This window comes from Carcharhinus amblyrhynchos, chromosome 2 (genome assembly GCF_965287045.1).
Source record: "Carcharhinus amblyrhynchos chromosome 2, sCarAmb.v2.hapA, whole genome shotgun sequence".
In the NCBI taxonomy this organism is placed as follows: Eukaryota; Metazoa; Chordata; class Chondrichthyes; order Carcharhiniformes; family Carcharhinidae; genus Carcharhinus; species Carcharhinus amblyrhynchos.
Genome location: NC_137325.1, coordinates 84,538,674 through 84,553,445, shown reverse-complemented (window position 1 = coordinate 84,553,445; position 14,772 = coordinate 84,538,674). Strand labels below are relative to the sequence as shown.

Genomic DNA, 14,772 nt, shown 5'->3' with positions numbered 1-14,772 from the left:
TTATGCTGGAACTGTATGAAGACATGAAAAGAAAGCAGGGACAATGCTACCCAGCCAAGCATCTTCTAGCAGCTTGAGTAGGTAACTATGGAAGGATGGGGAGCAAGTTACCCTTTTGTTCTCTGATTGTATTATATTTAAAATCAGTTCCTGGACTTCCATTGGCAATATATTAAAAGAAATATCCTGAATCGTGGAGTATCTGCAACAAAATAAATGCTTATGCAGAAACGAGAGGGAGACAATATTCCATCAAGCTGTTTGACTTGTCTGCTTTTATCCACAGTGAGTAACCTTCAGCATGTTCAGCTCCTGGGAAATACTGGAAATTCCAAACAGTTCTCCTACAACATGAGACCACACACTTCAAAGACCTACAAAGCTACACCAAAAGAATAAAGCAGTGATGCAGAATTGTAACCATATACGTATTGTGGAATCGTGCTGTCCAACCCATTGAATTGTTGTTTTTCATAGGAACTTAGAGCATATTTGGACAAATATTCTTAAAAAAGAGGCTCCAAGTTTACAGGAAGTAAATATCACAGTGAAAACTGCATTGCAATTATATCTGCTTATATAAATCATTACATTAGCAGCAATCATTCAACCCATCATGCTGGTGTCAACTGAGATATCCACTGATTCCCATTACCTTGTCCCTATTCCACAATATTTAAAGATATTATTTTTCAAACATTTATCTACTTCTCTTATAAAAGCAAATTTGAATCCTGGGATGGCATTCAATATCCTAACCCCTCCCCGTGCAGACAAAATTGGTTTCTTCCAGCCTATCCCTTTATGTTCTTGAGATAATAGTTCACTAAAGTAGAAATAATTTTCATGATGTACCTTGTCAAACATTTTCATAATCTTGAACACATTCTATTTTATTTATTCTGATCTCAGGTAAAGAGTCTCAATCCAAACACCCTCTTATGCATTTAATTTGTATGGCCTCAATAGCTTTCTAACGTAGATCAGCAAGACTTAATACAAAGTTCTATCTGCAGCCATACCAGTAATTTTATATTTGACATTCTATTCGCTTCTGTATATTCCCCACTAAAAAATTTAATTGCTTTCTCGTTTTAAGAAACTTTATTAGTTCAATCTTGCAAAGATTTCTACTCAGCTATTTGTTTTACCATTACTATATCATTCTTTTTCTTCTAAAACATTGCACCCCCAATTCTGATATGTTGATCTAGTCCAATAACTTGCCAGTTACTTAGTTAGATGCTCACAGCAAAGACTGGGGTAAAATGCATATCTTAGGGTTGTACTTCTTCAGATCAATTTGCACCTTGAACTCAATAATTTCATTTTGTAAATCATTGTGTAGTTAACTCAACATACCTGTTCTATTCAGTAATCTTAGCTGTTTTAATCCCCAATACTTGGTCTTATATTTTCCACAAAAATCAAAACTGTTGGCAGCTCAGGAGGCAATCTCAGGCCATCATATCTGTTCCAGTCATTTGCTAACGCAATCTAAAATTAGCCCCATGGTCTTATTCATCTCTAAAGCCTTGTACCTTTTTCTGTTCCAGGATCGATAATTCTAGCTTGATGATCTAATTATTAAATCAATGAAACAAACACTATTTCCTATTCACAATCAAACTCTTCACAAATGTTAAAACTCAGCTTATGATATTTGGGGACATCCTCACCATGAACTGAAGATTCCTACGCTAGTATCAAACTGGTGAATCTATTATGTATTCTACTGTGCTTTTCATAATGGGGTGCACAAAATTGTACTGGATACCAAGTAGCATCTTGTACATGCATTCCTTCGTCTCTTTTGCTTTCCATTCTGCGGTTTCCCTCTTGCTATTAACCTAAATCCCCATAATACTAGTTACTTTCCTTGAAAACATGGTTCCAACCATTTTCTGATGAAGCCCAGAATGTGCTGATTTCTCGGTCCAAAAATCATCTTGGGACACAGTGAATCTCAAATTCGCCCCATAATTAACTACAGACATAACTGAGAAACGATCAACTTTATAGGTGTGGCATCAGAAACCCTAGTTTGCTCCTCTGCCTATGGAATTCCACCCTCTCCTTAGCAAACACGTGCATTGATTCCATTTCATACTCCAATGAATGGCCATTTATGACATTCAGTGCATTACCGTTGCTGAATCCTTCGCTATCAACATCTTAGGGGTTAATCCTTGCTTCAGAAACTGGACTAGCTATATTAATAGTGTGGTCAGTGAAAGTAGGTCAGAGATTAGCAGTCCTGCAACAAGTAACTCATCTCCCAACTCCCCAAGAGCTGTCCACTATCTGTAAGTACACATTAGGAGTGTGAAAAAATACGCTCCATTTGCCTGGATGAGTGCTGCTCTAGCACTCAACAAGCTCGACACCATCCAAGACAAAGCAGCCCATGTAATTTGCCCCCTCCACACCGTCAGCGTTCACACAAACAGCAGTGAAGATACAAGATGCACTGCAGGAACTCATCAAGGCTTCTGAGACAGCATCTTCCAAATCCACAAACACTACCATCTGGAAGAACAAGGGCATCAGACACATGGGAACATCACCATCTGGAAGTGCCCCCTCTTAAGTCATTCACCATCCTGACTTCGAACTATATCACTGTTCTTTTACTGTTGCTGTGTCCAAATTCTAGAACTCCTTCCCTGACAGCACTGTGGATGTCCTCGCACCTCAAGGACTGCAGCAATTCAAGAAGACAGCTCACCAGGAGGGCAATTAGGGATGAACAATAAATACTGGTCTAGCCCATGATGCGCATACCCTGCAAATCAATTCTAAAACATCTACTTTACTGATTCATTCTGCCTGGTAAGTGACCATTATCTAATCCAGGAATTCTCCAGTTACCCATATAAAATGGCACATTGCCAATTGCTCAAACTCAAACTGCGATTGATCACATACAGTTGAAAACTCTTTCTGCATACATGCTTGTTTGGCCACACCAAGTGTCCAAGATATGTCATATTACATAGATACTGCATAAAGGAGGTTTCAACTGTCTTCTACTAAGAGGTGATAGCTAAGTGATGGATTTAAACATATTTTAACTGTTCAAGTTTAATTATAGGCCGATTGGGACTTAAAGCCCAATTCCCAATCAACTCTACATCTTATTATTTTTTTCTATTCCACTGCTCATTAATTGTAAGGTTAACCTGTTACTTATTCAAACTTGTAGTCTTACACAATAGCCCAACTGAAACAAATAATTGGAGACCTAATCAAGCACATCCATAATCAAGTACTATTAAGATACTCAAGCCAGGCCAGTAAGGCAGGCAAAGTTAATAAAAGCTCTTTGTATTGAAATGTTAGTTAAAATACAGTACATAAATTGTATACTTGCACCGTTCATTACCATAAAAGTTTATTCAACTTGAGCTACCATGGAATTCATTTTTAAATGATAAAATCTTTGTGGGCACCCATAAATCAAAATACTCGAATCTAACATCATGTAACTGAAAGGAGTGTACTAAGTATATGTGTGAAATATTATTGCCATCCTGCAAATGACAATCCCCATGGAAAGCAGATTTCCTGGTCTTTGATTAGTAAATCATCACAAATGCCCTTTCATTAACACCTGCAACTAAGATGTGATAATGAATACAAATCCAGCAGACTTCAGCGTGCAATACACTCATTTGCATCAAATTTTACAGCACCACAGTAAAATATGACAACTGAATTATGTTAAGGCTCAGATGAAAAGGGTTAAACCTTCAGCACTGACATACCAGTCTACTTTGTTTTAATTATTTGCAAATTTATATTTAAACCATACAAAAAATGTCTCCTATGCTGTTTCATTAATTTTATTTCATCCAAACTACTGGATAATTCAATTTTGGTTTGAAAAATTACTGAACTAAAAGGAATAGCCAGTAGTTGCTGGTTCAACTGGACTGGTCTGACTTTTTGATATGTCCTTTTGTTACTGTAAAATCCCATAAAGTAACATTTTTATGTTTATTAGCTAAAATATCTTATATCCATTCACTTATGAGCACCAACTAAATGCACAGTATTATGCCTGAAGTTTGGAAAGAATGTCCAAATATAGGAATTAGTAGCTTTGGTTTGTACAAATAAAATGAATCCATATTACATCCACACTTGCACCAGCTGAAAAATATTATCTGGTGGTATTCCATAACTTAAAAGACCATTGTAATATTACAGGATCTACTTCACCTGTCTTCAAGTATATCTAGAAATATTTGTCATTACCCTGTTAAACCAAACTTTTGTATCAGAAATGCCTCGTTATTATTACAGGTTAATTATTTTTGTAGTTCTTATTAAATGAATATATGCATTTTCAATAAAGACTTTTATTCAAATTTACTGGCATAACAAAATAAATGATCACAAACAAAAACATGCAAATATCTTGTCATTAAAAAGGAGCTGTGACAAGTCATGTAGATTGATAGGATAAAGCATACGTAATTCGATTCACTGTTGAAAACTGCGGAAAGAATTAAGCTGCATTTTTACAAAAAGGACAGAGTATTTCTGTCACCGCAAAAGTATAAATGGATTGTGGTGAAAATGATTTTGGTCAGGGAAACAAAGGCAAATTTGATGTAGCAAATGGACATTTTTTAGGCACACGTGCAATTAGCTTTTAAGAATCGGCAATAAAGATATTTTTGCATGTTTATTAAAATCTTTACACTTTCACCGTGTACAACCTTGAAATATTATTATAAACAGAAATTTCCTGTGAATATGCTAAGTGTAGAATACTCCCCCTACATACTTCCAGGAAATTAAAAGAAGGAATGTATTATAATTGATATATACTACATCACTCTCATCCAATGAATACATTTATTCTCCATTATACAACAAATGAAGGATTGTTATCTCTCTAGATTTTAAGCAAGATACCTATCCCAAGCAACATCTGAGCACACAGTGCTTTCATCTTATTATGTATGTTTGCAAATTCACTTCTACATTTATGAAGCTGCTATTTCACCACATCTAATTGTTCTTTGATGTAGCACTTTTGAAGAGTGGCTATCATTATTTTACTGGATTTCTTTCATTTTAATAGGTCACTGGGAAATTGGCCGAATTTCTGTGCTGTGTTGCAAGGTAGATTCTGAAGCAGTAATGAAGGTCGATTAACCATTGCTCTTGGAAATCTTCAGTCTTGACGTTCTGAAAGAAATAATACGCAAGGTCAAAAAAACCAACCAATTTTTTTTCATTTCTCAGTAGGTTTTCAAACCCTTCATACCCATTTTTCTCTGTTCCACATAGGCCATATTCTTTTGTGAGGTGGGTAGAAAGGCAGTTGATAACAGTGACTTCATAATCCACTTTACATCAACACTATAGGTTTAAACACTCCTAACCCTATTGGAGTGGTGCCTTGTAAATCTATATTGTATGTTGTAATCTTCCACACGTCAAAGATTTGAAAATAAGTTTCATTGATGATTCAAGCAGTATTTAAGTTGAATGATAATTTGGGCCCAGAAACGTTCCAGGTTCAATGGAGATAGGAGTATTACAATGACCTCAAGAGATGCTGGACAGAATAAGAAATGCCTGGATTTCTAAACCTGAATTCTTATCAGCAATTCCTACTAATGGTTTTGGGCAAAAAGAGGGTCATCTGTGATTTTACCCTTCCCATACACGTATGAAAAATGGCTATTTGAGTTAGATATCAAAGGTTGACCAGCACTTTCAAAGCCAGGCCCCAGCAAGAAGTTAACATCTTAAGAATGAAGGGAGAACATTTGAAAGAATTTTTAAAAATAATAATGCATTGTTAATCTACATTTCATTAAGTGAAATAACATTCATAGTGAGTAATTGCGCATCACACTTTAATGAAACACGAAGCTTTCCATTTCACCCAGCATGCTCCTAATTCTAGCTACATTGTTGAGCAAGATAATCAATGAAAACTAACCACATCTTTGGCCTGGTTTTTTAAGCCCTACCAAAAATTTGTCAGAAGGAGCAGAGTGGTGCACCACATGTTTGGGTCAAAGATGGGATAGAAAAAGTGTGTGCTGGAATTACACAGCCAGTCTAGCAGCATCTGTAGAAACAGATCTAATGTTTTGAGTCTAATATGATTTCTTTGGAACTCTTCTGTTCCAAAGAATTCATATTGGACTCAAAAAATAAACTTTGTTTCTCTTTCCAAGATGCTGCCAAACTTGCTGAGTTTTTCCAGCAGTTTGTTTTCATTTCAGATCTCCAGTATCTGCAGTATTTTGCTTTTATTTTAGTCAGATACAGGTTTGTGTTTCCAGGCAAATCACTGTGTTAACCAACAATACCTGGAAGGGAACAACATTTGACCAAGCCACCTTGCAAATATCTCCTAGGAGCAAGTAATTCATCTTCCTCCTTTTATGCATGGGCACTTACTGCCATAGGGAAACAGAAAGTGGGTCAATCACCCCAGTTCACTGTCTTGCACCTCCTCTTAGCAGATTGTCAGGTATGGAAGTTAGCTTCCCATGCTTGCAACGAGGCATTATATTAATAAAAAATGAAATATTTACCAATTCTCCCCAACTAATTCTGATTAGATATACTCTATTTAAAAATAGATTGGTATAATTAATTCTGTTTATTATAGTGAAGGCTAAATGTGCCAGACACCGCTTTCTTTGTATTTGCTACCAATATTAGGGTAGCAGCTATGCAAAGATCCCTCATGAGACAATGAATCAATTTTAATCTCATAAAAAGTGCATTTTGCTCCATCAATATGGCATTTACAATTATAACTGAGGAATGAGTTAGTTCAAAAATAATTAAGGGGTTCAGGATATATCTCTAACACCAAGCAATGCTTGTACAATCTAATTTAACATAGAAATTATTTTTCACTCAATTGCAGGACATAATCTGTATAGTATTAAGCAACTTTAATATACTTTAACTTATTTTGAGACAGTTTTACTTTGCTTTCTAAAAGTAATTCAAGAGTCTCTGGGAAATATCAATGAATATATAAATCCAAGTTTCCCAAGAATGAAAACACACTTTATTGCCTCTCTTTCATCCCAAGTTTTTCAAATTGATGCCAGAGTATTTCGGCTTCAAATTTAAATAAGACAAAAGCTCATGAAATTGAAGGCAACTGTGATCCTCAACAGCTGCTGGAAATAAAATCCATTCATCGCTTCCTCCTTGTTCAAATGAAACCCAGTCTTTGGAGCTAAGTAGTAGTAGCCAAAGGCATAGATCACCACCAACTACGTTACCTAACCCCTGATGCGCATAAATCATAAAGGTGAATTCAAATTAATGCTACATAGGATATTAGAAAATGCACTTTGTTAATCACATGCATAAATGTTAATGAATGCACCTCACAGTTAGATGTGACACTCTTCCAGACACCCTTTTGTAAATTTTGGATAAATATATTTCCAACTTCTACATACCTTGCTGCAAGGCATCAGCAAATATTGAGCAACAAAGCTTATAATTATTAAACAGTGGTACTGGAAAAAAATTTGTTCACTCACTATTTATTGCCATGTACATCTTTTATTGGTGGTGACAATGGGGAAGGCAACTGTTTTCTCACTAGTGCAACATAACCAATTTATAGACAAATGGAAGGCATTTGCTCAATAAGAGAAAGGTTGAAAATCCTAAACTGTTCTTTGACAATAAATCACAAAACCGCTGCAAAAGGATTTTTTTAAAAAACCAAACAGATACAATAATGTTCTTGTGTCTGTGGCAGAGACAAGTCCGTCATGTGCAAGGTATATCATAAACAAATTAGAGGGAAAATAGTTTCTTAAGTATATTTAATTATTATATTTTATTTATATATTATTTATTAATGAACAGGTTTGCATATAGTTTCAAGTCAACTACTTCTACAAGATCAGGATATTTAAAATGGCTGACTGCACAGATGATAAAAATCCCAAAGCAACCAACTTCGCTTGCCACAGTTTAGGAAGTTATTACTGAGACCTGAATGCATTTCATGATTCACAAGAGGTTGCTGACCCAGATTTTGTTGTAAAAATAATAGTGAGACTATCAGCACTCATTATTATTAAAAAGTAACTGATTAATTTCTGGCACGTAGGCAGTTAACCGTAGAAACACAAAGTTGCTGACAGTTTACCCCACTTCTCCAGAAAGTTCACTGTACTAACATTTCATCAAGAGCAGGGTTCAAAATACATAGGGGTGACATGTAAATTTACCCCCAAAAATTCACAAATATTCCACAAAAAAGCAAAAGCATAATCTCAAGTAATATTGTACTTGGGTAAAAAAATCAAGAAAGGTCACCCCTGTGCAATATAACTTTACATTATGGCTCCTCCTTGGTCCATGGATGAACAATTGTAGTTGTGTACCTTGTTAAAATTGGGAAATGTGCAGAATTTGATTACAGGAACAGCGGATGTGGAAGAGGCAGAACCTGTGAGGAGCTGCTGCTCCAATCATAGATTCTGTCTCTGAATCAGCAAGAGTGGGAGGGAACTAAGGGAGATAGCCTGAGAGAGGCAGAATCTATCTCCCTTAGTTCCCTCCCACTCTTGCTGATTCAGAGACAGAATCTATGATTGGAAGAACAGCATGGGCAGAAAACTATAATTAGAGGAGCTGGAGTAGTGAACACGGGAGGGAGATAGGCGAACGCAAGGGCAAAAAAACATTTTACCCTGAGTTGAAGAGACAGAACCTCAGAGCCGAGTAATCAATGGATTGTTGATACTTTCCCTCCTTTGGAATTTTTTAAACAATCCTTTTGGAGTTGTATGCTTTTAAATTTGGAGTGAGGAGGGGCGAAATAGATGAGCCTTTTATAATTTTTAAATAATAAACAGCCCTTTCTGCACTCAGTTACAACTAACCTCCTATTTTAACATAAAGGAGGGGAATTGGGCACTGCTATCCACAGATCTGAAGAAAAGCCAAGACAGCGGTAGATTAAGTGTAGGTAAAGTGGCTCTGGCTGTGTCAGAAACAAAGGGAAGGGGGATTGAGGAAAAGCAGATATGGAGAGAGGGGCAAAGATTCTGGCAGAAAATGCCATTGCCTTTACAGCACCACAGCTGAAATGTAAAACCTGAAGGATTGTGTATTCAGCATGATCGGAGTGGAGCACTTCAAGGTTTGCAAAACCGAAGGACTGGATACAGAAGTGGTTTTAACAGAAGAGGATTTATCATAAAGCATAGCCATCTTTCCCTGAAATAAAACAAGCAACATTTTAGAAATTAACTTTAATGCAGTAAGTTACAGCTGATGAAAGTGACTACTCATTTAAAATGTGAACATTTTGAATAATTGAGATTGTACAAGAATAAAACACCCACAATACAACTTCATCTGCATTGTACAAAATATCTTTAAAACAGCATGAATTTATTTCAGTCTCAGATATACTATTGGATTAGCAAAACTGCCAGTAAGTGAAACTGAAATATTTCAAGTTGATGGATCCAACAACTCTTCTGAAAAGTATTTACAATATCTGGAAGAATTGTGAAATAAATAGGGAGAATTAAAAATGTTGATATTTATTCAAAAAAGCACCAGAGTTTGATGCTCTTGGAATAACATGAAGAAAGGCTATAGTACCGTGATATCCTGTATGACCTGTTGCACCAGCGCTGCATTTGCTACCATGTGCTGCCTAAGCTGTGCTTGCTGAAGCAGGAGACGAAGGATCTGCGCAATAACAGGAAGTTCCTCTTGGCAGGTACCATTTACTTGCAGACTTTGTAACATCAGTCGCAGCAAGCGGGGAATGCGGACCAATGCGGCAAGACATGATCCCCACAGCAATTCCCTGCAAAACAAATTGTAAATACGTCACAATTAGAAAAAAAGAAAAGATGAGAAAAGTGAACCTACTTTTTATATCTAAAGGAATAGAATACAAAAGTGAAGTGGTAAAACTGAATCAGCATATGGTCTTATTACCATCCAAGACAAAAACAGCCTACTTGATCGGCACTCCATTCACCTTAAATATTTGTTTTGTCTCAAGTGTAATTGGAATTGCCCTCATCTAGACAAATAGAAAGTATTCAATTTTTAAAGTTTATTTATTAGTGTCACAAGTAGGCTTGCATTAAAACTGCAGTGAAGTTACTGTGAAAATCTCCCATAGACATTTCTATAAATGTCCTGATGTGCTTTAGGAGATAGGAGGTGAGTTACATGCTACCGAAGTTCTACTTTCTGACCTACTCCACCACCGGTGTACAGTGGCAACAGTCTACATAGATGCACCACTGTAACTCACCAAAGCTCCTTCAACAGGAACTTCCAAATTTATGACCCTTCACATCTGGAAGAACAAGGGCCGCAAATACATTGGATCATGCCTCCTGCAAGTGACACATCACCCTGACTTGGAAATATATGGCCATTCATTCACTGTATCTAAATCCTGGAATGTTCTCCTTGTTGGCGTAACCATGCCCCATGGACTGCAGTGGCTTTTCATCACCTTCTCAAGGGAAATAAGTACTGACCTTGCCAGCAATATTCTCATTCCAAGAAGGAAAAAAACTCTACTACTGTGGGTTACATTTCATCTTGGAAATTGGTTACCAGCATGTACCAAAATCCGTTTGAACATTTAACTCTTGTTTACAAGTATTGTAGTTGAAATTAATTCTGAGCTTATGTACTTTAACAAACCTGTCGCAAACTAAGAATACTCCGTATTCAAATAGTTAATTTGACTTCTGAGAATTCAGCAACAAGATCTTTTTTATTTGAACAATAGAACACTTTGAGGATTCTGTAAAAGCCTAACGAATTCACTGCTGATAAACGTGATCAGATTATTGAAGATGATATTGCTTTATCTAGCTGTGGGTCAAGAAACAAATGGACACAAATCACATTTGACAGTGTAGCAAACACCTTGTCTCCTGTGATCTCATTTACAAGTAATTGTCTTAGAAATGCTTCAGAGAGAAAGAAAACATTTATTAACAGAAATGCAGAACCTATCTATAGATTTCTCCAACGTACCACAACAATTAGAATTGTCTTTTTTTTAAAAATCAAGATTCATTGATAAATTGCATTTCTTTTGGGTGACTGATCAGTAAAGAATATTTGAGTTTCTTTCAGAAACAAATTTTCAATGCTTTCATACAAATATAAAGAGCGGACTAAGTTCATTCTTAATTTCAGCTGGGAGTCTTTACACAGCAATAATTGACAATCCTCATTCCTATGTACATATGGATCATGGACAGCAAGTGCATTCACACAGTTACCATACCAATAACCCCCTAAAGACTGAGTTCAACAAATGTAGAATGTAAATGTAACAAAAGTAGGGCAGCATGATAGCATAGTGGTTAGCACTGTTGCTTCACAGCTCCAGGGACCTGGGTTCGATTCCCAGCTCAGGTCACTGTCTGTGTGGAGTCTGCACATTCTCCTCGTGTCTGCGTGGGTTTCCTCCGGGTATTCCGGTTTCCTCCCACAGTCCAAAGAAGTGCCGGTTAGATTGATTGGCCATGCTAAAAAATTGCCCCTGTGTGTCCTGGGATGCGTAGGTTAGAGGGATTAGTGGGTAAAGTATGTAGGGAAATGGAGGTAGGGCCTGGGTGGGATTGTGTTCGATGCAGACTCAATGGGCCTAAGGGCCTCTTTCTGCATTGTAGGGTTCAATGATTCTGTGAAATGTGGACTTGGGTCACAAGGCATTCTTTATTTAAAAGTCTTCAATGACCCTCCACTTAATGCTAAACAATTTTTGTTATTCTGCCACCACTCAAATGCTGAGTGAAACATGCTGCAGCAGTGAACAAGACTCCTCAATTTTACTTTAATTCAACAAGGTATCTCTTGGTTAACTGAAAGTCAAATTGCTGAGTCTTATAAAAATGGAATCATAAACTGTCTGTAAGTAATTATACAATGTCATTTTTTCCAGTTTTTTTTCAAATAAATCCCTTGCTTCTCTAATCTCCCAATTGATATCATGCCCCAGACTACTATCTGATGGCCTATAAACAATAGCTACCCCTTGCTGTTACTTATTTCTACCCAAACACCCTGTTCCACATTTTGTTCTTATGATCTGAGATTCTCTTACTAAAATACTGGTCCCAGTCCATATTTTCAGCACGACACTAATCCTTTCCTTTTTGCCTATCCTTCCTAAATGTTGACTATCCTTGGATATTCAATTCCCAGTCTTCCTGTGGCCAGTTTCCATAACGGCAATTAGATCGTACCTCTACTTGTGCCTTTAAAATCTAGCTTGTTCCTGTGTGCATTCAGGTAGAGTGCTCTTAACTTTGTCTTTTTTAACACTATTCAGCATTCTAAATCAAGCTGACTTTTGTTTTATCTGCTTTACTACTTTTGCATTTTGTTATCAGCTTTTTTTTTTGCAATTTGAACAACGCTTTTGGCTCCCATCCCTTTGACAAGCTCATGTAAACTCTCCACAACAACATAAGCAAATCTCCTTGACAGCATATTAGCACCACCCACTCCTGTTAGGGTGTGACCCATCCATCTTGGGCAGATACTACCTGCCCCAGAACCCCTCTCACACCAATTTTCCAGCTGCATGTTCAATTGCTTATTCCTCCTATTTGCTTTTAAATTTCCTTTAAGTCTTCAAAATCTTTCAGGATCTTTAATATAGTAAAATGTCGCAAGCTATTTCAGAGGATTGTAATAGAACAAAATTTGACACTGAGCCACGTAAGACACAAGGATAGATGGCTAAAAGCATGGTCAGAGATGTAGGTTTTAAGGGACATTGTTTAGGAGAAAAGAGATAGAGAGGCAGAGAGATTCAGGGAGGAGCTCAAGAATCCAGGCAACCAAAGACAACGGTGAAAAGATTAAAATTGGGGATATGCAATAGGTCAGAACTGGAGAAGAGTTACAGCACTGGAAGAAGTTACAGAGAAAGGATAGACAAGACCAAGGAGGGCTTTGAAAACAAGAATGCGAATTTTTAAATCAAGCCCTTTATCGACTGAAAGCTATTGTAGGTCAGTGAGTATATGACAGCCAAGCAAATGAACAATCATGGTAAAAGCCCTAACCTCTTTGACCACAATCAAACAGCAAACTTGAAAAACAGGTATTACAGAATCAGTAAGTATAGAACCACTTTAATTAGTTCAAAATCCTCATGAAGAACAGGATGGTACATTCCTCTATTCCATTACACAGACAACAGTAGAACATGATGTCTTAAGGACTCAACAACATATGATGACGTTATTACAGCTTTTGATTCATATTGTCTTTAGAGGATCATCATCGCAGACTTGGCAAGATTTAATAGGTTTTTTCAGGAATCCAGAATAAGCAATTTTTTTTATTAATGACCTGCATCATTTGACTGATAGTTGAGTGTATCAAGCTCTAAAAGAGGAACTCCATTCAACATACAAATTAGGAGCCTAAGCCTTAAGCTTGCTCTGTCATTCAATAAAATCATGGCTGACCTCATTGTGGCCTCAAGAACTACTTTTCTGCTTACCCGCTATACACTTTGACTCCCCTGTTAGTCAACCTTTGCCTTAAAAATATTCAATGACCTTGCCTCTACCAGTGCACCCATAAAAAATAGATCTAGAACAAAGAGAAGGCAGTTGCCGCCATTATATAGCGCTCCCATTGTCTCCCAGTACAAAAACCCATTGTTTGGAGAATACCCCGACATACATGCAAAGTGTCATACTGGCCAGAGGCAGGGTCATTTTAAAGTGGTATGCCATAACCACAAGCCTGCTACTCAAATATTTAAGGGAGAACAATCAGAGCATGCAAGTGTGAGGTTATCCACTTTGGTAGAAATAATAGTAGGAGGGATTATTATTTAAAAGACGAAAAGCTGCAGCATGCTACGGTGCAGAGGGTCCTGGGGGTCCTTGTGCACGAATCGTAAAAACCCAGTCTGCAGGTGCAGCAGGTGATCAAGAAAGCGAATGGAATGTTGGCCTTTATAGCGAGGGGGATAGAATATAAAAGTAGGAAGGTCTTGCTGCAACTGTACAGGGCACTGGTGAGGCCGCAACTAGAGTACTGTGTGCAGTTTTGGTCGCTGCATTTGCGGAAGGATATACTGGCCTTGGAGGGATTGCAGAGAAGGTTCACTAGGCTGATAACGGAGATGAGGGGGTTAGCCTATGAGGACAGATTGAATAGACTGGGTTTGTACTCGGAGTTTAGAAGGCTGAGAGGGGATCTTATAGAGACATATAAGATAACAAAGGGGATAGATAGGGTAGAGGTAGAGAGATTCTTCCCGCTTAGATAGGATAGCAGAACTAGAGGGCACAGCCTCAAAATAAGAGGGGGAGGGGCAGTTTAGATCGGAGTTGAGGAGGAACTTCTTCACTCAGAGGGTGGTGAGTCTCTGGAATTCTCTGCCCACTGAAGTGGTGGAGGCTACCTCGCTGAATATATTTAAGTCACAGGTAGATAGGTTTCTGATAGACAAGGGAATTAAGGGTTATGGGGAGAAAGTGCGAAAGTGGAACTGATCCACTTCAGATCAGCCATGATCTTGTTGAATGGTGGGGTAGGCTCAAAGGGCTAGATGGCCTACTCCTGCTCCTATATCTTATGTTCTTATGTATCCAGGAAACAGAAGATAGAGAGGAACACAAAGTGCTCTTTTTGGGCAAAGTTTCAAAATCCAAAAGATACCTTTTGGACTGTGTATATCATAATCACTGGCCACAAGACCAATTTAAGTTGGACACAGGTGCAGCA

The 14,772-nt window shown here is 37.4% G+C and overlaps 2 protein-coding genes across 5 annotated transcripts in view; one reads left to right on the top strand and one right to left on the bottom strand.

Moving 5' to 3' along the window:
- Positions 1-4,373, top strand: part of invs (inversin) — a 292,265-nt gene extending 287,892 nt beyond the window's left edge. For all 4 annotated transcript variants that reach the window (XM_080208441.1, XM_080208415.1, XM_080208432.1 and 1 more), the window contains one exon: positions 287-4,373. In XM_080208441.1, the coding sequence (XP_080064567.1) occupies positions 287-399 (113 nt within the window). In that variant the 3' untranslated portion in view covers positions 400-4,373. The remainder of the gene's footprint in view (positions 1-286) is intronic.
- tex10 (testis expressed 10) overlaps positions 4,364-14,772 on the bottom strand; it is a 100,828-nt gene continuing 90,419 nt past the window's right edge. Inside the window, exons 14-15 of the mRNA XM_080208454.1 lie at positions 9,634-9,844; positions 4,364-5,202 (exon numbers count right to left, since the gene is read on the bottom strand). Of these exons, the coding sequence (XP_080064580.1) occupies positions 5,089-5,202; positions 9,634-9,844 (325 nt within the window). The 3' untranslated portion in view covers positions 4,364-5,088. The remainder of the gene's footprint in view (positions 5,203-9,633; positions 9,845-14,772) is intronic.